The sequence below is a fragment of the Scardinius erythrophthalmus genome (assembly GCF_964197995.2).
Source record: "Scardinius erythrophthalmus genome assembly, chromosome: 13".
Classification (NCBI taxonomy): domain Eukaryota; kingdom Metazoa; phylum Chordata; class Actinopteri; order Cypriniformes; family Leuciscidae; genus Scardinius; species Scardinius erythrophthalmus.
Window position 1 is genome coordinate 8309137 of NC_138233.1, and position 20229 is coordinate 8329365.

The 20229-nt window shown below is 36.0% G+C and overlaps 4 protein-coding genes across 4 annotated transcripts in view; 1 reads left to right on the forward strand and 3 right to left on the reverse strand.

Annotated features, from left to right (window-relative positions):
• Positions 1 to 485: 485 nt before the first annotated feature.
• On the reverse strand, positions 486 to 4669 carry thg1l (tRNA-histidine guanylyltransferase 1-like). The gene is made up of 6 exons (XM_081382319.1): positions 4166 to 4669; positions 3551 to 3727; positions 2233 to 2402; positions 1498 to 1586; positions 1010 to 1117; positions 486 to 916 (listed from the first exon to the last, which is right to left on the reverse strand). The coding sequence occupies exons 1-6, from the start codon at positions 4351 to 4353 to the stop codon at positions 755 to 757; spliced, it is 894 nt and encodes a 297-aa protein (XP_081238445.1). The 5' UTR covers positions 4354 to 4669; the 3' UTR covers positions 486 to 754.
• A 291-nt stretch (positions 4670 to 4960) lies between these two features.
• Positions 4961 to 8345, reverse strand: LOC308701092 (putative pancreatic secretory proteinase inhibitor). The gene is made up of 5 exons (XM_081383147.1): positions 8149 to 8345; positions 6450 to 6521; positions 6302 to 6333; positions 6106 to 6218; positions 4961 to 5971 (listed from the first exon to the last, which is right to left on the reverse strand). The coding sequence occupies exons 1-5, from the start codon at positions 8174 to 8176 to the stop codon at positions 5926 to 5928; spliced, it is 291 nt and encodes a 96-aa protein (XP_081239273.1). The 5' UTR covers positions 8177 to 8345; the 3' UTR covers positions 4961 to 5925.
• On the forward strand, positions 8147 to 12955 carry nipsnap3a (nipsnap homolog 3A (C. elegans)). The gene is made up of 6 exons (XM_081383146.1): positions 8147 to 8361; positions 9511 to 9718; positions 10077 to 10238; positions 11012 to 11161; positions 12394 to 12480; positions 12602 to 12955. The coding sequence occupies exons 1-6, from the start codon at positions 8281 to 8283 to the stop codon at positions 12676 to 12678; spliced, it is 765 nt and encodes a 254-aa protein (XP_081239272.1). The 5' UTR covers positions 8147 to 8280; the 3' UTR covers positions 12679 to 12955.
• A 136-nt stretch (positions 12956 to 13091) lies between these two features.
• abca1b (ATP-binding cassette, sub-family A (ABC1), member 1B) overlaps positions 13092 to 20229 on the reverse strand; it is a 36093-nt gene continuing 28955 nt past the window's right edge. The window contains exons 38-47 of the mRNA XM_081383145.1: positions 19462 to 19591; positions 19211 to 19331; positions 19053 to 19115; positions 18858 to 18964; positions 18592 to 18733; positions 17799 to 17933; positions 16800 to 16903; positions 15961 to 16053; positions 15249 to 15492; positions 13092 to 14516 (exon numbers count right to left, since the gene is read on the reverse strand). Coding sequence (XP_081239271.1) covers positions 14373 to 14516; positions 15249 to 15492; positions 15961 to 16053; positions 16800 to 16903; positions 17799 to 17933; positions 18592 to 18733; positions 18858 to 18964; positions 19053 to 19115; positions 19211 to 19331; positions 19462 to 19591 — 1283 coding nt within the window. The 3' untranslated portion in view covers positions 13092 to 14372. The remainder of the gene's footprint in view (positions 14517 to 15248; positions 15493 to 15960; positions 16054 to 16799; positions 16904 to 17798; positions 17934 to 18591; positions 18734 to 18857; positions 18965 to 19052; positions 19116 to 19210; positions 19332 to 19461; positions 19592 to 20229) is intronic.

The following is a 20229-nucleotide window of genomic DNA, read 5'->3' on the forward strand; positions in this document are numbered from 1 at the left end:
ATCTATCCATCTATCTATCTATCTATCTATCTATCTATCTATCTATCTATCTATCTATCTATCTATCTATCTATCTATCTATCTATCTATCTATCTATCTATCTATCTATCCATCCATCCATCCATCCATCCATCCATCCATCCATCCATCCATCCATCCATCCATCCATCCATCCAGATTTTGGCTTATTGTGATCAACATTATGAATGAATGAGGCAAGTTGTTCCAAACCTGAATTTCTTTCTTCTGCAGAACGCAAAAGAAGATATTTTGAAGAATGTAGGTAACCAAACTAAACTTCCTCTTTTGTGTTCAGCAGAAGAAAGAAATTCATACAGATTTGGAACAACCTGAGAGTGAGTAAGTGATGACAGAATTAAATTTTTTTGGGTGAAACATCCCTTCAAAGTGCTGATTTCATGTGCACGTCATTAAATGTACCCATGTTGATTCTATCGTACGGAATTCATAAAGACACTGAAATCTGGAGAAAACAGACTTTTAAAGTCATCAGCACACAGAGAGGGTGAGGTAAAAACAGATGCTCATCCCTGCAGGAGAGAATAAGATCCCTCCTTATCTCAACTAGGAATCTTAGGGGGAAAATAACACGGCAACATCACCTTTCCATCACCTTCCTTTCCTCCAAAAAAAGACAATAAATATAAAACATTGAACGTTTTTTTTTTTTAATTAAACACCAAAAGGAAAAATAAACTCGCATTTTTGGTCAGAGTTTTTTTAACAGTGTGATCAACACTGGTCACTTTCCAGAATGTCTGCATGTTCTTCCCAAAACTGATCTCCAATGATATCACAGGAATGACTTGTAACCTTCTTTCTGGTCCGTGTTACAGTAACTTCTGACTCTCCTTCATCTGGCCGCTTGATCTGTTTAGTTGAGGTTTCAGTCACCTGAAGGAAAGAGTTTGAGAAAGAAAATATAGTTATATATTTCATTAAAGAGATGAGAGAATAAAAAAAAAAAAAAATCCAGCTGCCTCTTACCTTTTCCCATATTAAAGTTGTGCCTTTTTTGTGAAATGACGATTCATTATTGTAATTGATACTGAACTCAGAAAACAAGATCTCGTTCTTATCCGCTGCTTGTGTTCCCTGTGTGTGGGGAAAATTATGCATCTTTTTAGTTCAATTACACTACAGCTATAGAATGTAAATATATAAAATAATTGTACTAGAATTAGGCATGTTTAATTAAACTTGTATGGAAAAAAACAAATGAATCCAATAAGGCACGATTTAACATTTATGTATTACATTAGTATTAAATATTGCAAGATTATGTATCTGGGTAAAACTGCTTACTGGATAATATTCCTAAAAGAGATTGTGACTAGACCTAGTCAGATTTAATACTGCCATGTTTATATTGTTTTGGGTGGAAACCTTCCTTGTACTTTAGTGACAAGCATCCTTCAAATCTATATGATAACTAATGTGGAAAAAAAACTGAGAACATAAGTATTTGAGAATACATTGAGTCTCTCTTCAGCCTGTGTTGTGGTCAATCCTCCTTTCTGCACCAGCGTCCAAAACGTAGTGTTGTACAAATTGTTAATGTGACCTGAGAAGATACAACACGTAAAAAAATAAAATAAAAAAAAAATAAAATAAAAAATAATTGTGAAACAATTCCAAATCCTTGTCTAGCAACATTTTCTAAAATCGATATTTTATGCATCAAAGTAAAAATTATACAATAGTATGACGATAATAGTTCACCCAAAAATGCAAATTCTGTCATCATTACTCACTTATTGTTCTAAACCTGTATTGGTTTCATTCTGCTGTTGAACACAAAAGAAGATATTTTGAAGAGTGTTAGTAACCAAACTTTTTCTGGTCCCCATTGACTAATATAGAAGTCAATGGGGACCAGGAGTTGTTTAGTTACCAACATTCTTCAAAATATCTTCATTTGTTTTCAACAAAACATAGAAACTTCAGGGTGAGTAAATGATGACAGAATTTTCATTTTTGGGTAAACTATACCTATAATGCCCCATCAAAAGCAAGCAAGCATGTTATTATTACCATATTCTCACAAGGTTGTCATGAAATTTTTAGTTTTAGTTTTGGGGTGACAATCACAGTAAACTGCAGAAGTCAAAAGTGCAAATAATGGCCCAGATCTATTTAGTTCATCCTATTATACTGTTTTTTTACATGTTACAGTCAACCCAAATATGCAACAAAACACATTAACTTACAGTCTGCCTGTCTCCAGCTTAGATAGTCTTTAAGGTTACGGTTGGTAGGATACAGCACCACCCTGCCATCAAAGCTGGGCGGGTACAGTAGCGGCTGCTCCCCGAAATACTCCTTCCAATAGAAAACAAAGCTAGATGAAAACTGGGATGTCACATGGGTCATCAGTTTACTGTAGAGAGAAAAGAAAACATTTAATGAGTGATTTTCAGGGTCAAGGAATGCCACAAGGAAGTGTTAGGGGGTAAATGGAAATGTATATAAGAAGAAAAAAAAAACAGAGTAAAAAATGTTAAAATAAATAAGATTAAAATACAAATTTGATATAAATAAATGAATAAAAATCTAAAACATATTAGATTAAATGAATTATAAGTTAAATAAAAAAATAAATGTTAAAATTAAAAAAATTAAAAAATACACTGTACGGTACTATAGTGATAGAAAAACTTAAACTAAATACACTGATTATTTTAAATAGGCAAATACTTAAGGGTCTATGATTGGATCATTATTGCAGTTATTATTATGCTTCTAGCAGGTTATATGTTTGGTAAAAGTTATTCCAACCCTAATTGATGGAGTGTGTAGCTTCCTCTTGATGGAAATAAATGTTATTTCCATCAAGAGGTACATCAGTTTCTGGCCAGGATCTTGTTTTGATAATGCAAGAGTCCAACACACTGTAAAATCTACTCCAGCACATCCCAAAGACTTTCAATGAATTTAAGATCTGGAATCAGAGGAGCCAATTCATGTGTGGAAATGATTCTTCATGCTCCCTCCCATCCATTCTTTCAAAGTTTGAGCCTAATGAATCTTGACATTGTCATCCTGGAATATGGCCATGATGTGTCTTCCTACATGGTTGTTTAAGAAATGAAAAGCTACACACTCCATCAATTAGTGTTAGAGGAACTGTTGCCAAACATATAACATGCTAAAAACATAATAACCACAGCAATAATGATCATTTCATAGACCTAATTACTTAAACTATTTTAAACAGTTGCCTATTTAAAGCCTATTTTTTTGGCCGGGCAGTGTATTTCACACATTTATAATATTTTCTTTTGCACATTATAAACTGAGTCTTCATACATAAAAATATGTATAGCTGCCTTTTAAATTTTAGAATGGGGTCCTTCACATAAGAATGATCATATATGGAGGTTCGAGGCATCTAAAATATTGAAAACCCCTGTCCTAGACCTGCATTATCCTTGCCAACCATTGTGGTGTTTGACATCAAGATGGTTTTGAAATGCATTGCACAGTTTCCAAGTTTATCTACGGCACTGTGCCAGCATAGAATTATACCTTGCCCTTCTTTTGAACCAGGTGGTTGATCTTTTGAACACAAAGCTGAACTCGTCACTCTGTCCATAGGCTATAGTGATGTCCTCCAGATCCTCCATGACCGAACGGGCACTGCGGCTCATCAATCCCAGAGCTCTGTCATCATTGGGTTTAATGAAGTTATGCTGATCAGAAAACCTGCAATCAAGGGAATCATGTTGGAAATGCCTTCAGTCATCACGCATGTTTTACCCTCCGTGAAACATGGCCGTACAGTTAGTTAAATGTTTGACATTCGTTAGACAGTTTCATACCCATAAAACTCTTTGGGCTTCATGTTTTGAGCCTGAACAAACTCAGATATAAACAAATGTTCTTTGCATAGCAAAAGGCTAAATTTAAGAAATACATATATTAATTAGCTCTATGACTCAAATAAACAATTTAACTATATGACATTATGGTATTAAACTAATAGTAAAATGTTCAGAAAAACATCCCTTTATAGCACAACGCTATGTCTTTAGAACTTAAAATGCATGCAATACTGTAAACCACGAAACTAGACAGTGTTAGTGCCTGTAACGTTACTGCAACAGCATGTCGTAACTGCACAAGCATTACAGAATCACTTACTTGTGGAAGTTGCGTCCATCTAGCCGAACAACAATATAGCAGTTTTTCAAACATTTGTCGTCAAGCTCAAAGTTTCTCACGTATTCAAATTTGCTTTTGGCCATGACTGATGATGTGCTAAATTTAAGACTTAAGAGTGTCTTGTGCTTTATAAGCCCTCCAAAGTTCACCGACAACAGTCTCAGCATAAGGATATCAGAATTACGAGTTATTTAATTGGTTTAACTTAAATAATGTTGTTAGTTCTGAATATTTGTGAGGCGTAACTCGTTAGCTGACATCCAGAAAGCGCATTTTTAATATTCATGTCTCAGGAAAAACTTCAACGAGAGATTATTGGTATTAATCTTAAATCTTAAAACGCGTTGTATTATTAAATATAGAACGTTGTATTGTTTACACAATATTTATTTCTTAACCGGAAGTATGTTGTGTCAAAACAACTCACATGTGAGTGAGCGGTCATTGTATTGGTACGTCACCTTAAACAGTCCCTCAAAATGCAGTTCTGAAAATTGTGTTCCGCCATTTAGCCCACGAAACATCAGGCTCAGGCTGCTAAGATTTAAAAGCCTAAAGCCTTGCATCTGATACAAAATGAAATTAACATTACTGTACATGCTATTTTGAATGGAACGAGATGTTTTGTTGGTAGTTTTGAATGAAAGTTAAAAAATCATGTGCAAGAATGTGCTGTGTGTCCAGTGTGCAGAAACTTTTTGTTTCTTTTTCAGTATAAGTATTCTGCAAAGAAAAGCAAGACATAAATGAAGCTGGTCAACCTTACAATTGTTTGGCTAAATATGTTTATTTTATTAGCAAAAAAAGAAAGAAAAGAAAGTAAAATCAAGGTATAAACGGTATAACAGTTTTTCATGTCACATTTCCATTTCCATTTTTTTTTTTTTTTTTACATATTTAGAAAAATAAGCTGTAACTAAAAAAATCACTCTTGAAACATTGCACTCTGAGCAGTTCCTAAAAAAAAGAAGAAACTTAATGGAAGAGCTGAAATATATTAACCCATCTAATAAAAATATATGTTCTAAGATGTTTTGCAAATGTTCCCATTAAGTTATGAAAACGTTATTTCAGAATGTTCTCAGAACCTTCAAAACGTCCAGATTTTTAAATGTTTTAAAAACTTTTTTTTTCTTGGTTAGTGAACATTAGAGAAAACATCAAGGGAATGTTTCCTCTATTTAAAAATGTTGTAAGTATTATGGGAACATTTGAATGTTCTCTGAGGTGTAATGTTTAAAAAGCATTAGACTTAGGCTACATCCAACTAAAATTTTCAAAAAATTTCACGCTCCATGAATGATGTACAATAACACTTTTGGGCTAATGCTTTGACAATGTCATTTAAGACCAGATACGTTGATGCATTCTATTAATGTTACTGGAAGAACATTTGTTCATAACTTTGAGAGAACCTTGCCAGAATGCTAAAGTTCTGAGAATGTTCCCTGTTATCTGGGAAAGAAAGACAGGACAGTATTGATGTAAAACAAACTAAGTAAATAGAAAATCAAACACACTGCACTGTTCACTCAAAGTCACTTAAATGTGATAAACTGACACATATTATTCATATCAGTACTAGTATTTATCATTTTTAACATGCAGTAGGTTTTCACGCATCTACGGTATAGGTGTACTGATAAGTGCAAAACTGGTCTGGATGAGCATAGCAAACAACACTCTAAAACAAACATAGATATGAAAAGCGAAGTGATGATATCATAAGGTCCTCCACCTCAGCAGCGTCCATCTTTCACAATCAAAATGTCTGCATTTGTGTGCCTAAAAAACAAACACCCTTTCAGTTATCCAACATCAATACTTGCTTGTTAACAGCCCTTAACAATATGAGTAATTACAGGCAAGAATCATACTGTAATGCTGTTATCCTAACAGAAGCAAATGAATGGACTCACATTCTCTGCACACACAGGGTGCATTCATTGACGTATGTGATCCCATCATTACCGCACACAGGAGAGTAGTTGAGAGGACATGCTTGGTTAACGCTCAGTCCTCCACATGCAGGCTGTCGGATTAAAAACACACGCAATTTACAGTAAATGCCTGTTATGCATCACAGTCTATCTTCTAATGCATAAATGGACTTACTCTGCGGTAGAGTCTTGATTTATCCTCTGCGCCTGGAAAAAATGGTTCTGTTGGATTAATCTCAATCCTGTTGTTAATTGCAAATGGCACACTTCAATGATTAAAACAATAAAAGAGCTCTTTTAAAATGACAGATGATGAGACTTACCCACAGAGAAGATGAGGACCAGGCTCATCAGAACCACTGCTGTTCCAGTCATGATGCTCAAAGGAAGGAAGCCTGGATTTCAAAACAAAAATCTGGATTTGTAAATTCAGGCTGAGAGCTTCTAACAGTGACTGATGACTTCTAGCTCGCTTCTGAGAGTTGTATTGTTGATGACCCTCAACATATAGTTTGAAACTGGTGAGGAGGAGGAGGAGAGGTGCTGATATTTTAACGGCCATCCGCCCCACCTACCCACTATCCCGCGTCAACACCGGTGAGAACAGAGCCTCTCTATTGTCTCTCTCTTTATTAAGGGATAAACATTCCAGTCTGTCCAAAAATTGCTGAGCACAATCCAAAAAGCATTGGCCTGTATAATATCCCTCAAAACAGGTCTGGCTGGGAGGTGTGTCCCTGTTTATTGGCCCCATGTAAATGGAATTCCACTAAACATGGAATGCAGTTAACGATAATTATGTAATGTAATGATTAACTACATAATGCAGTACGGAATATGGGCCTGAAGAGACTTTTGAACTTGAAAAAAAATGTATACGGGTCATTGAAGCTTCAAAATAGATGTGTTTTTTAAAAATATTTTCAAAACTGATGTCATGCATATTTTTGTTATGAAAAATGTGTTTAAACAAGTTTCAGTTGTTAAATAACAGTGTTTAAAATCATTTTTTGACTGTTTTTATGTCAGGCGGTACAACCAAATAGTTGCATGCATGTATACTGTAGTTGTACCACATGACATGGAAAGTGTACCAAACCCATACTGTTTTTACCAGTATTTGAGAGAGATAAAGAGCTACAAACATTTTCACTCTGCCACAAGGATCAGTTGAGCTCCTCTCCTCTGGATAATGCATTATCATATTTACTGTTATTACCTTGTCTATTCACAATAAAAGAGCCATGTTTGAAGTTGTGCCACCCTGACATTTGAGAGTATAAATTGCTGGACAAAAGTTTTTTAATTGTCTCAACAGCTTTAAACTACTGATATTTATTAAATGTGTTTATTTGAAATGTTTCAAACCTAAAATGATACCATTTAGTTTTACTTTTTTTTATCATTTAGACACAATTTTAAATAGTTTTCTTAGTTTGTTCATTTGTTCAGACATGTTGCACCACATTTTGGGGGTTTAAGATAACAAAACATAAAATAATATGTATTATTGACATGGTCTAAAGGAATTCAAACTAAATAGGTTTTATAAAATAAAGTGATATATGTCATAAATTTATCAAATTATTTTAAAAGGAAATAATGCACTTGGACACAAAAACATATAATGTCAATGACTCATATAGAGAATTTTCTCTTAAAAATCGCAGTGCAAAGTAGAACTTTCCTTATTTTAACACTTTTCATGTATGTATGTGTGAAGTGAAAATTCTTGCAAACCTAGCCAAAATTGCATTAAAGCAATTAAAGAGACACAATAAAAGTTTAAATGTATTATATTCTACTTGATTTTTTTTAACAACTAAATTTAAAGTTGTACAAATAGTAGGCTACAATTATACAAGAAAGCATGGCATATGTAGGAGAACTTCATATCTAAGCTATTCAAATGTTTACAAAGTTTGAAAACCTATATTTAACCTTTATATTTATATATTTTTTTATTATTATAAATGTAAAAGTTTTAAATGTTAATAATTAATAAAAATGATGAACGCATACTTCCATGCAGCGAACTTGAACGATACATTTCGGCTTCCGTACTACTGTCTCTGAGTGAACTTCGTGCAGGGTTGCACGTCTCTGGTACGTCAGTCAAGCTGCAGGTACAGTTGCGGATTCACGACGAGAAAAATGATACAATTACGCGGTATTTTCCGGAACGCGTCATGTCACGCAGTAAAACACTGTCTGTCTGTGAAAAACCGACCTATGGTGAGTTTAATAATCATTCACAAGTTTTATTTAGGACACAGTGGGAAACATTCATCAATGTAGGTTTACAAATCTAATGATATTGAATCTTTGTAACTTTTGAATGGAGTTAAAAGACAAACGCCAGTTTTTGTTTTTGAAGGTGCGTCAGTGGACGCCTTGTGGACGCATTGTCAATCAAATGATCATGTAACTCCACTGTTACATTGTTCAGGACTTGGCAGTGTTAGGAATTACAAAAGCATGAAATCACTGCAAAAAAGTTTAATAATCCAAATAGAAACTAAGAGGCCCATGTTCTTCATGCATATGTGGGGTCCAAAAGTCCCTCCTCAAGAATGAGCTCCATATTCTCCTATATCATACTATAATATAAGTTATAAAAGCTTGATGTATCAAATATGACTGCTTCATTTCAAAAGAATATTTTTTCTGACTGTTATTTTGTATATCATGCTTGCAGAGTTGATGACAGTAGCACTTCAGCTGCATAAACTCCAAAGAGTATCTTGTGTAAATGAAGAAAATCTGACCTTTTGTGCAAAGGGGTTCACATAATTTTGCTATTTGATTTACTGACTTAAAAAAAGTGCCAAATCATCTGAAATATTTTAGGAATTGACATACAGTATTCCATGTTTAAATGTCAAAACCAAAACAAAACACATTTCCAATTCAGACTTTTTGACCCTTCTATATTTAAACAGTGTATCTATCTTTTTAGGTTTTAAAAAGCCATTAATGTCAATTTCACTTTAAGTGTAGAGTTGTCTTGTTAAAAAATATATATTATATCCAGTATTTGGGATGTATGGACATTAGGGGTAGGCTATAGGGTTTGATCTTTGTACTTAAGTGGGAATCGGCTTGTCTGAACTTATAGAACATACTGTAAACATTTGTACAGTTTATCTTTGACATGACTGACATGGCAGTTTCAAGGTTTTTAAAATGTGCTGATGGGTTTGGATGCGGGGATGTGCCTAAAAATGACTTGAACCTCAGTAAATTGAAAAAGCAAAAGGCTGAAGCTGCCATTTCTCAAATTAGACAGTTTCATGAAATCATATAGATAGTGTAGACGTAGAATATGAGTTATAAGTTATATACATGACGTCACTAGCAGTTTGTTTTACATTTGCCGAGCAGCCCAGGGCATGGATCTCCACCGGACCACAGCAGCAGAACGGAAACTTCTATGAGTTCCGCACATATTACATCCAGCCGCATCTCAACGCTGCCTTCCTCAAACTGACCAGTGAGAAGATCCACCTGCGCACAGCCCACTCAGAGCTCGTCGGATACTGGAGTGTGGAATATGGGGGTCTCAATCAGGTTTTCCACATTTGGAAGTATGGTGAGAAAGACTACTGAATTCTTAAATGTTCAATCTGCACTTTAATAACTTTATAAGACTAATAAAATGCAAAATGCATTTGAAATGAAAAGTAAAATGCAACAAAACATTGAAATTACTTACCAAAGGAAACTGACTCTTTACTTCTAATGGTTGCAAGGTGTCCTGTAGTAGCCGGGACATCCTGTTTTTCTCCTTATATGATTTTTAGACATTCTTAGTAAAATTGCTTGTTTACTGTTTTGACCCAAAGATGTTGTGTGTATATTTTAGTTAAAATATCTACATGCATAGTGCTGCTCCACATACAACTCCACAACAAACCCTTCTTTTCCGTCTTTGCTATAATGTTGTTTAGACAGCTATGCTCAGCGTGCATCTGTGCGGGCAGCCCTGGCTCAGGACCCCAGCTGGATTGAGCAGTACATCTCTAAAGCGATGCCCATGCTGAGCACTCAGGATAATGAGGTGACGTACCTCGTACCATGGAGCAAAATTCAGAAGCCACCCAAAGAAGGAGGTGTGAACCATGTGCATTAACATGTCATGCATCGATTTTTTTTAAAGGGATACTTCACCGATTAGCATTAGCATCCCTCCCTCGTGTCCCCCTGAGACGAGAGATTTCTGTATTGTGTGTCTGGAAAAAAAACTCAGATGATGCAAAAATCGGCATTTTGCGTCGTCAGAGGCTTTTTTGGCCAGAGGCGAGAGACTACAGCCAGTAGGAGGAGCTAGTTCCGCATGTTTTCAACCCGCCCATAGGGGGATCTCACGATAAAACTGCATCTTTTCGGTTTCGAGTCAACTAGTAGCCTAGTTGTATCATTTCTTCTGATACTGCCCTCTGTAACCGGTAGGCGTGGCTTGGGAGTGGCCTCGTAGAGCAGCGAAGCAAGTGCATTCTGGGAGTTGTTGTCTTTCATCCACATGAGCCAAAAATATTTTTTCTGGCTTTTCTCAGTCTAGAAGGCACCAACTTCTAAAATAATTTCACATTTTTACTACATAAATGACCCAATTTAAATACACATTCATCTTTTCAGCTGTGAAATATCCCTTTAAGGGTCACCAATTCCTGCTCACTTGATAATAAAGGAGATATGTGACATAACCAAAGAAAATTTTTTTTTTTAACAACTTATTGATTTGATTGGAACTGCAATAATAATGGTTTTCTGAATATTCCCCCTTCTGTCATTACAAATATGCATAAATTGTTCACAAAAGATTTCAAATACTCCAGGTGTACTTATCTGAACAGCTTTTGTTAAAATGTGTTGTTTTCTGAAGGAGTTTTCGAGTTAGCCACCTTCCAGATGAAGCCGGGCGGTCCGGCGGTGTGGGGTAAAGCGTTTCAGGCAGCAGTGAGCACCCACTCGGGATCAGGATACGCCCACTCCGTTGGGGTTTTTCACTCTGAATTTGGACTGCTCAATCAAGGTGAGTTAGGCAAGAAAGCGATTATGTTTTAAAACAATCATTATGATACAATTTTTGAGTTACAACCTGTAATTTAAATATACACTAGCATTCAATAGTTTGGGGTCAGTACCTGTTTTTCTGAAAAACTTGCTTTCTATTCAGCAATGATACAGTAAAGACATGTATAATGTTATTTAGATCTCAAATAAATGCTCTTCTTTTGAACTTTCTACTCATCAAAGAATGAAAAAAAAAAATCAGCATATTAGAATGATATCTGAAGGATCATGTAACTCTCTCTCTCTCTCTCTCTCTCTCTCTCTCTCTCTCTCTCTCTCTCTCTCTCTCTCTCTCTCTCTCTCTCTCTCTCTCTCTCTCTCTCTCTCTCTCTCTCTCTCTCTCTCTCTCTCTCTCTCTCTCTCTCTCTATATATATATATATATATATATATATATATATATATATATATATATATATATATATTATATTATATTATATTATATTGTAACAATATTACTAATTTAATTGTATTTTAGATCCAATAAATACAGCCTTGGTGGGTAGAAGGGACTTCTTTTTAGATCATTAAAAAATCTTACAGACCCCAAACCTTTAAATGGTAGTTTATGAATAATACCAAACAGGACCAAGTGCATTGACAATGCTAAGTTTTAGAATTAGTAAAGATTTACTAACAGCTTGCACCACCAAAACCCTCTTTTGGCATTAAAAAACTACTGTCAGGATCTGTTAAAAACTGTTTTGACCCATAAATAGAATTGAAAAATTATCAACGAAAAGACAGGGTTTTATTTTTGCAGCTGAGCTTCCCTTTCAGATGCAAAAATGATGGGAGGAGATAATTTAAATGAATCATGTAACTTGATTTACTAAGGTCTGTGCTAGTCATTTTACTGGTATTTACCTGCGGTATTATTTGATGCCCCCCAAAAAACAAGTTTTAAGCCACTTTACGCCTGTGTTGTTATTAGATCACCCACACCTGATTATCATCGGCTGTGCTTGTTTGCGACCCTACGCGGATATGCGCTGATCTTGATAGGCCGTGTTGGTCATTATATAAATGATCTGACAGCATCTGTGTTCTTTAATGTGCCTGCTGTCAGTAAATCCCCTGCAGAACTTTCCACTCCCATCAGCGCTTTTATGGGATTGTGGTTTAGTAAATCGTGTTTTCAAACTGCTTTTTGTATATCCAGTATATTCTGATATTTCTTTCCAATGCGCAGTGCATGTTTTATGGTGGTATGAGAGTGCAGACCAGCGTGCAGCAATACGCCATAAAGCTCATGGAGATGCCAGAGTAGTGGCGGCAGGTAAATCTTACAACTTATTACAGCAGACAATATTGTACTGTGATTATAAGAGCATTTTTTGTTTTACTGTTTGCATTTTTAAAGTTCCATTTCTTTTTTACTTTTGTATTTTTTTCTCTAGTAAGGGAGAGTGCAGTGTACCTGGTGTCACAGAAGAGCAAACTCATGTTCCCCTGTACCTTCTCACCTATCAAATAACATAGCCTCGAGGTTTGAATCCACAATCAGGGAAATGTGGAATGAGATTTAATTAATGCAGCAAATGAAATAAGTGGCCTGATAAACAGATTTAATTGTAGCAAGTTCCTGGAAGTTTTTGCAGATTATCAAATAATGATAGTGGGTCAAAACAATGCTTTGCATCACGTTAAAAGACTTCCAACCTCAGACTGTTGCAGATATTAATCATCGGTGTACATGTAATTTCTTTTCTACAATAAATTCTTCCATGGCAATAAAAATCATTCTAAATTCAGCAATGTTATGTTGCATTTTGCATAGATTAGATATAGTGATAACATTTATGGTGCTTCTTTTTGTTAAATTTGTAACAGATTGACACTGAAAATAATTCATACATTTGAATTGACGTCACAGATCAAACAAATATTAGGGTTGTAGATTGTCACGTTTTATTGTGTAAATACAATGAATGTACAAGGCAAGTAACAGACATTCCACAGCCATAAATTTGAAATGTAAACAGGTATTAAATGAGGAACATCACTGGTACTAAGACTTATTGTCCTTTTAGGTTTTTGTTTTTTAGTTCTATTAATTTGAGAGAACCCAAATCTGAACCAAACAGTAAATGAAAAATAGCAAAAACATTGTCTGTGGAAAATCCAGTGCAAAGATCTTAACACATTGGCATTATATCATTTTTTTTAAATTAACATAGCAAGTAAAGTGCTTGGATGAAAGGCGAAAATCGCTATCACCTATTCCAATGAGATCCAAAATACTGATTTAACAATCCAAACTGAATGCAGGGAGAGTTCACCCTTACTGTACTGAACGGCTATGTAATTCAGCTGGAAATTGTTTGTGGATTTCTGTATTTAATGGCCAGAGATCCAATGAAGGACAACCCAAATGCCCTTTTACTAAAGAAGGCACATGATCGGTATGTTTCAATTGATTTCCTTCTAAGTTGTTCATACGACTCTGAGGTATTTGTTACATAGTGTAACTTTAAAGCTTACTTGTATAAACTTTATTTTATTTTAAAAAACCTACAAAATCAATCACCTTGGTTTGTCCATGCACAAAGATTCTTATATTACAAGAGAACGTGAGGCACTCTTGGATAGAACAGCCTATAAAATAATGCCCCTTTTTTAAACATCTAAAACAATTGCTTGTTTATAAATAGACATATTAAAAACAAAATCATTTTAACATAGTACAATTTGCAGTTTTGCAGTTCAGCCTTTGGCCACGCAAACAATTATGATTCTTCAGCATGTGATTCCCAGTCTTCTAGTCTTAAGAAAAAAGTACAAAGACACTGACCCTGAATTATTAATCATTGGCATATTTCCATCTGCCCTATTATCTCCCACAATGAAAATGAATCTCTGTCAACGACTGCGCAAAATACAGTCCATGCTGTCTATACCAGAAATTATGGCTTCAAGTTTAACACTGTGACTGACACGGTTGGAATTCAACCATGCTAGAAACACGAGGGAAGTCTTTTCAATTTCTTTTGCATTGACTTGCATTGAGTGTCTCGTCTGCAGTGTCTGCCTCTCAGCTGACCGGTGAAGACGTTTATCTTCAGACAGAGGTCAGAAAAGCAGACTGCAGCTCAAAGGCCACAAAAACATTGTGAAACGTGTGGAATCCACTGGCTCCAGTTAGCATGTAGTGTAAAGAGAGACTCCGGCTCAGACAAAGCTTTCTATTGGCTTCTCCATGTTCTCTTTAGTTGACAGAGGGCTCAGGAGGGCCATGTTGACCCCTGTCTCTTTACGACGAATGGAGCTGTCTGAGTGGTCGTCACTTTGGTCCTTGGCAAAGTTGACAAATACCTGTATATTGAGGAGAAGTGTACTGAGTGATCACATCATGAGAAAAACATACTATACTAGTTCATAATATTTAAAGAGGACCTATTATGCTTTTTTACATTTTCAACTTTCTTTAGTGTAATGTTGCTGTTTGAGCATGAAAAAGTCATGAAATGTCACTCCAAAAGCACTGTTTCTAAACTCCCTGAAACGAATGATTGATTGATTGAACAAACACGTCACAATATTTAAATAATTCATGCCCAAGGCATACAAAAAAATAAGGGGGCAAGGTCTGGTTGAGTTGAGGAACAACATCACTTTTTTTTGCAGAAGGTACAGTTATTTCTGTATTCTGGTGGTTATTAAAAAAAAATTGCCTCTTTAACGACAAAAAAAATGAAACATGAAATAAAAATGATTGACTTTATAAAAAAATGTTCTTGCTTATATTGTGCACATTGTGTCTGTGTCTGTGTATGTCACAGTAAAGTTTATTTTTAATCAAAATGTAATTCTTTACTTTTCTGTCAAAAAATAATATTAAATCAGGCAGCACACATTGATTTCACCAATAATGTCATAACACACTTTTCAAAATCCATTTACTGCTAAATATTCTCTTTCCATCTTCCAGTGAAATGTGCTGTGAATGCCATGTGTTAACCATTGACTGTTTTTTAACTTCCTTTTTATCTTCACTCCACTACATACACAAAATGTGATGTTTGTCGGTTGGAAATGCCCTCTCACCTGGTCCAGTGTGGTCTGGGACACAGAGTAGTCCTCTATCCTGAGAAACTCTTTGTTCTTGGCGAGAATGCTGAAGATGTGAGAGAGGGAGGTGAGGGAGGAGGGAAGCTGGTATTGTAGCATGTTTCTGTGTTTCTCTTTCAGTGTGCTGCCCGGCAGCTCGCTCTCAATGAACTTCATCACCGGCTGCAGGTCAGGATCTGGCCCCGCAACCCTCAGAATGATGGTGTACCCATCGCCAAATCTGGAGGAAGATGAGCAAGTGATATGTATCAAATCTAGAAATGTCTAGAAACTAATGTTTGTTTTATTCTTAATGTTCTTTATTTCAGTCATTATTTTTGCGGTTCTGCTTGACACTGCTAGTGTGCAGAAATGAGACACTGTACCTTTAAGTAATTACTTAGCGATTTGTATATATTGAGTAACTTGTTTCAGTTCTCTGATGGTGGAGATTTCTTTGCAGAATCATGGGTTATGTAGTTTTTCTCTAGGAATTCCACTGTTAAGCACGATTATTAAAAATCATAGTTGGAATAATGTGGACCGATGGCTTTAAACAAAGCATTGATTAACTACCTTGTAGCTCACAGTAGGTTTGTCTTTTATGGTTTTTAAGTTATCTTTAAAAATCAATTCCCTATTGAAGAAATAGATGTGATTTTTACTTCTGGAACCTGGCCTTTGCACTCTGTATTATTGGTGATCTTACCTGTTCTTCAGGTGCTGGACACTACCCAGACAGCGGAACCTGCCGTTCACCATGATGGCCATCCTGGTGCACAGCGCTTCACATTCTTCCATGCTAGGAGCGGACAGGACACAGGTTAGTATGGAAGAAAATCTATGAAATACTGCCTCCTAGTGATAGGTGGAAGTCTAACCTAAGCGTGAATCTAAGCTAAACTAAGTAGACATTCAAATGAACACATTTTAGTCGAAAACAAAAAAGTATCAGCCCTGCTGTCTAGGAACATCTCACTTTGTGTTCTTGTTTAGAACAGGAGTTTTCTGGTAATCTTAGACTTTCAATGGAGGGACAGAAATCTCTATTCACCCAAAACTCTGACAAAGGTTCAAAACCTTAATAAAGAGATCATAAAAGAAATTCAGTTAATCGAGTGATTTAATCAAAATCTTCCAAAGATCACACAATCCTTTATATGATGAACATTTAATGTAGGCTTTATTTCACATCTAAACATTGATCAGCAAACATACATGGAGCACTCAAATTTTAAACAGATGTTTTATGTATGTTCGCTGATCAATGTTTATTATGTATAGTTCAGAGCATCAGAGTGTTGGGTGAATAGACTTTCTATGGAGGGACAAAAAGCTCTCAGATTTCATTAAAAATATCTTCATATGTGTTCCTAAGATGAAAGAAAGTCTTATGGGTTTGGAACCACATGAGGGTGAGTTATTAATGACAGAATGATCATTTTTGGGTGAACTATTCATTTTAATAATACCTCTATTAGTCCACTGTTAGTGTTCAGTTTAAGAGCATAACGTTTGATGTTATTTGGAAAATTCTGATAAATGCACCTGTGAGAGGTAAGCACAACAGAGCGTCCCTCTTTGATGACGCTGTGGATGCAGTTCCACAGTGCTCGTCGTGCTTTCGGGTCCATTCCTGTGGTGGGCTCGTCCTGTAATCAAAAGCACAGTCACACTCAGATTTGCCCACAGGTTCAACAGGAAACACACACTGAACAGCAATATAAGCGGGAAGAACGCATCTCTTCCTTGCGTGATAATATTCAGTATAATACTCGGTAATATTGTTGATTTAACTGCACTGGCACTATTGGATCAGAACTGAATTGAGCTGGATGATGACACTAATGTCTTCTGCATAGCTAATTACAGCTGAATTGAACTGATTGGCAAATTTTGCAATAATTCGACACTGTTATTGAACTGAATTGAATCAACATTGAACAGACTCAAAGTGAATAACACTATTGTCTTCTGTAGAGCCGTTTGTAGCTCATTTGAACTTGTTTCATGATTGATGTACTTTACACAGTACTGAAAACTGAACTGAACCAACACTGAACTGACTTGAGCTTAATAATGACCCGGTTGTCTTTTCAGAGCTGATTTACAGCAGATTTTGAATTCCATCATTTATTCTGTTATTTTCTACTGTGAAGCTGCTTTAAATCAATCTGTATTGTTTAAAGCGCTTTATAAATTAAGATTACTTGGTGTATCGCACACTCAAGTGAACCAAAACGTGCCTGTTCTTACGTGATCTTTGTGTAATCAAGCCCTTTATGAAGCCTCTCTGAAGCTTTCTCCAAAGGCAAAAGAGTTCAGGGTAATTTAGCTCTAGGGGTGTTATAATCCTGAACTCCTTATACAACCAGAGCAAGAAAACCAGCTGAGAGAATAATCAAACAGTGGTCATATGATCCTGACTTATGTTGTTTTTGTTGATCAGTTTGCAGATATTCACCCAAGGAGGCACAAGACTTAGAACCAGTTATGTAAGCGTCTTTGTGTGTAAATGTGTGTGTGTGTTTGAGGAAATGCACATACCAGGAAGACCACTGGAGGGGCTCCAATGAGTGATATGGCGGTGGAGAGTTTGCGCATGTTGCCACCACTGTAGCTCCCTGCATTTTTGTCCACGTACTTCACTAGACCCAGTTTACGGATTCCCCACTCTGCCACCTGCCAAAGGTACAAAACATCAGTAAAACCAATGACACTTTCTAATAGTTCATATTAGAGTTCAAAACATGTATATATTTTGAGGTAAATCTAACCTCATCATATTATATAATATGATAGAGGAACAAAAAGTTTTTATTCTAAATGGTGATTTATCATTAATATAATAGTGTTTTTTTTCCTTTTTCATGTTTTTTTTTTAAATCAGCATAAATTGAAGACAGTATAAATACTCTTTTTATGCACAATAATGCGAAATGTGCTTAATTGTCATGCCAAAATGCAAAAAAAGACGTTTTTTTTTCTTCTACATTTTCTTAATGCAAATATAAATATTTGTATTGTAATTCACTTTCTTTTCAGTGGAGATTATTACTGTAATATAGTATTTCTTAAAAATGCTTATATTTTTGTACAATGTTTCTTTTTTTAAATGAGCATATACTGAAGGCTGTATAAATACTTTGAAAAAGTTTTTGCATTTTGGTAATGAAAAGAAAAAAAATTATTGGCATGTCAAATTTAGATATTGGGAGGGTGGAGGTGAGATATGGCCCGGGTGTGTGAGATTCACCACAAAGGTCTAATTCAATGAAAGGATATAAAAAAATTTAAATACTTATTCAAATATGTGTGTTAGTTTATAAGCTCTGCCCACCTCACAGACTTCATTCTCAGGTACACCGCGCAGGATAGCGTAGAATTCCAGGTGTTCCCGTCCTGTCAGCAGATCATTGATGGCGTCAAATTGAGGACAGTAGCCCATGTTCTGATGTACTTCATCTATTTCTCTGAGAATACTGAGACAAGAAAAAGCAGTGTCATCAAAAACAAGCAACCACAGAAGTATATATAGACTAAGCTGTAATGAGGAAGTAGCGTCTGTTCTCATCACTACATTATTTGAATGTCTGTACTCTCTACCTTTTTCCAGCTAAGAATGCTTCTCCTTTGGTGACCACAGAGTCTCCGGTCAGCATTTTAAAAGTACTGGTCTTTCCAGCTCCGTTGACACCAAGCAGACCAAAACACTGAAAGTAGAACAAAACAGACATCAGTTTGTGGTCGTACAGTTGCTGTGAAGAAGAGTGATTCGTTCGGATGAGGCTGACTTATTACCTCTCCGGGAGGAATTCCCACACATAGACGATCGACAGCGGGCTTCTGTTTCCGCTTGTACACCTGGAAAAGAAAAGGATGACATATTGATGAGGCACCATTTATTATACATAATATTAAGTATTAAAATTGATCATTAGCTGAGGTTTTCTGCTGACCTTAGTGAGTTGTCGGAGTTCAAGAATGTCTCCTTGTTTAGTTCCATTCATGATCCTCTGCCTCTCTCTGGCCACATCTTCATCTTCCTCTCCAATCGGACTCAACTTAGCACTTAGAGACCTACAGAAAATGGACAACCCATCACTTTAGATCTTCTAAAATGATAAACTATGTTCAACCATAATTTCATTAGCAATTCATGAAAATGCAATTTGTTTCTTTCGGAATATCATGTTGTGATGATGCTTACTTGGGTTTAAAGAAGAAACGATACTGGATAAGGACTGTTATGGTGAAAAAGACCGCTCCTTCCACAGCCATAGCAAAAAGATTCTTGCCTACCATGTCCCATTCCAGTGGAGAACGGAAACGGTTCTCACCTAATGCAAGGAAAGAGAGCATTCAGCATGTATAACAATTACCCTTGCAGTAGTTACAGTTAAAGGTGCAGCAAGCGATTTCTGAGAAACACTGTTGAAAGTGGACCGGACCGAGCAGCACAACACACTTGTAGCCAATCGGCAGTAGGGGGCGTGTCCAATCATGATGGGGAAGGAGAGAGAGTGAGCAAGAGGGAGATTTGAACTGAAGAAAGAGAGATGGCTGAGAGACATTACAAAAGCGAAAAGGTCAGAGGAATATAACTGGACAAAGAAGGGTTATGATCAGGCAAAAGCTTTAGGACCTGCGATAATATTAGAAAAGCTAAGGCCTGACGGACGCAGAGGTTGCGTTGTTTCTGTTCCATATACGAGTAACGTTGTTTTTTCAGAAACGTTTGTTTCACAGAACCAAGATATGGTGTTGTTGTAATGTTAGCTGTAGTAACAGGACAGTTTTGAGTGTCATTGTTGGTCTGGAGCTGGTGTGCTTTTGGCAACTAACAACCAACTCTTGCTTGTAGATACTCTTGTGTACTGTATGTTAATTTTTTGCTCTTTTTGCCTTGTCGTTTGTTTGTCAACTTCACTTTATTTTTTTCACGAAGCATTATTTTCATTCGCTTCAGCTATGATAA

What these genes read in the sequence shown, in the direction of transcription:
- thg1l (XM_081382319.1), bottom strand. Translation starts at nt 4,353, where the DNA reads ATGCTGAGACTGTTGTCGGTGAACTTTGGAGGGCTTATAAAGCACAAG. An exon ending in GATGGACGCAACTTCCACAA is followed by an intron (nt 3,728 to 4,165) that starts GTAAGTGATTCT and finishes CCTTGATTGCAG; the next exon opens with GTTTTCTGATCAGCATAACT. An exon ending in TGGTTCAAAAGAAGGGCAAG is followed by an intron (nt 2,403 to 3,550) that starts GTATAATTCTAT and finishes TTCTCTCTACAG; the next exon opens with TAAACTGATGACCCATGTGA.
- LOC308701092 (XM_081383147.1), bottom strand. Translation starts at nt 8,176, where the DNA reads ATGTATCGTTCAAGTTCGCTGCATGGAA. An exon ending in GGTCCTCATCTTCTCTGTGG is followed by an intron (nt 6,334 to 6,449) that starts GTAAGTCTCATC and finishes CATTTTTTCCAG; the next exon opens with GCGCAGAGGATAAATCAAGA. An exon ending in AATCAAGACTCTACCGCAGA is followed by an intron (nt 6,219 to 6,301) that starts GTAAGTCCATTT and finishes TTAATCCGACAG; the next exon opens with CCTGCATGTGGAGGACTGAG.
- nipsnap3a (XM_081383146.1), top strand. Translation starts at nt 8,281, where the DNA reads ATGATACAATTACGCGGTATTTTCCGGAACGCGTCATGTCACGCAGTA. An exon ending in TTTCCACATTTGGAAGTATG is followed by an intron (nt 9,719 to 10,076) that starts GTGAGAAAGACT and finishes AATGTTGTTTAG; the next exon opens with ACAGCTATGCTCAGCGTGCA. An exon ending in ATTTGGACTGCTCAATCAAG is followed by an intron (nt 11,162 to 12,393) that starts GTGAGTTAGGCA and finishes TCCAATGCGCAG; the next exon opens with TGCATGTTTTATGGTGGTAT.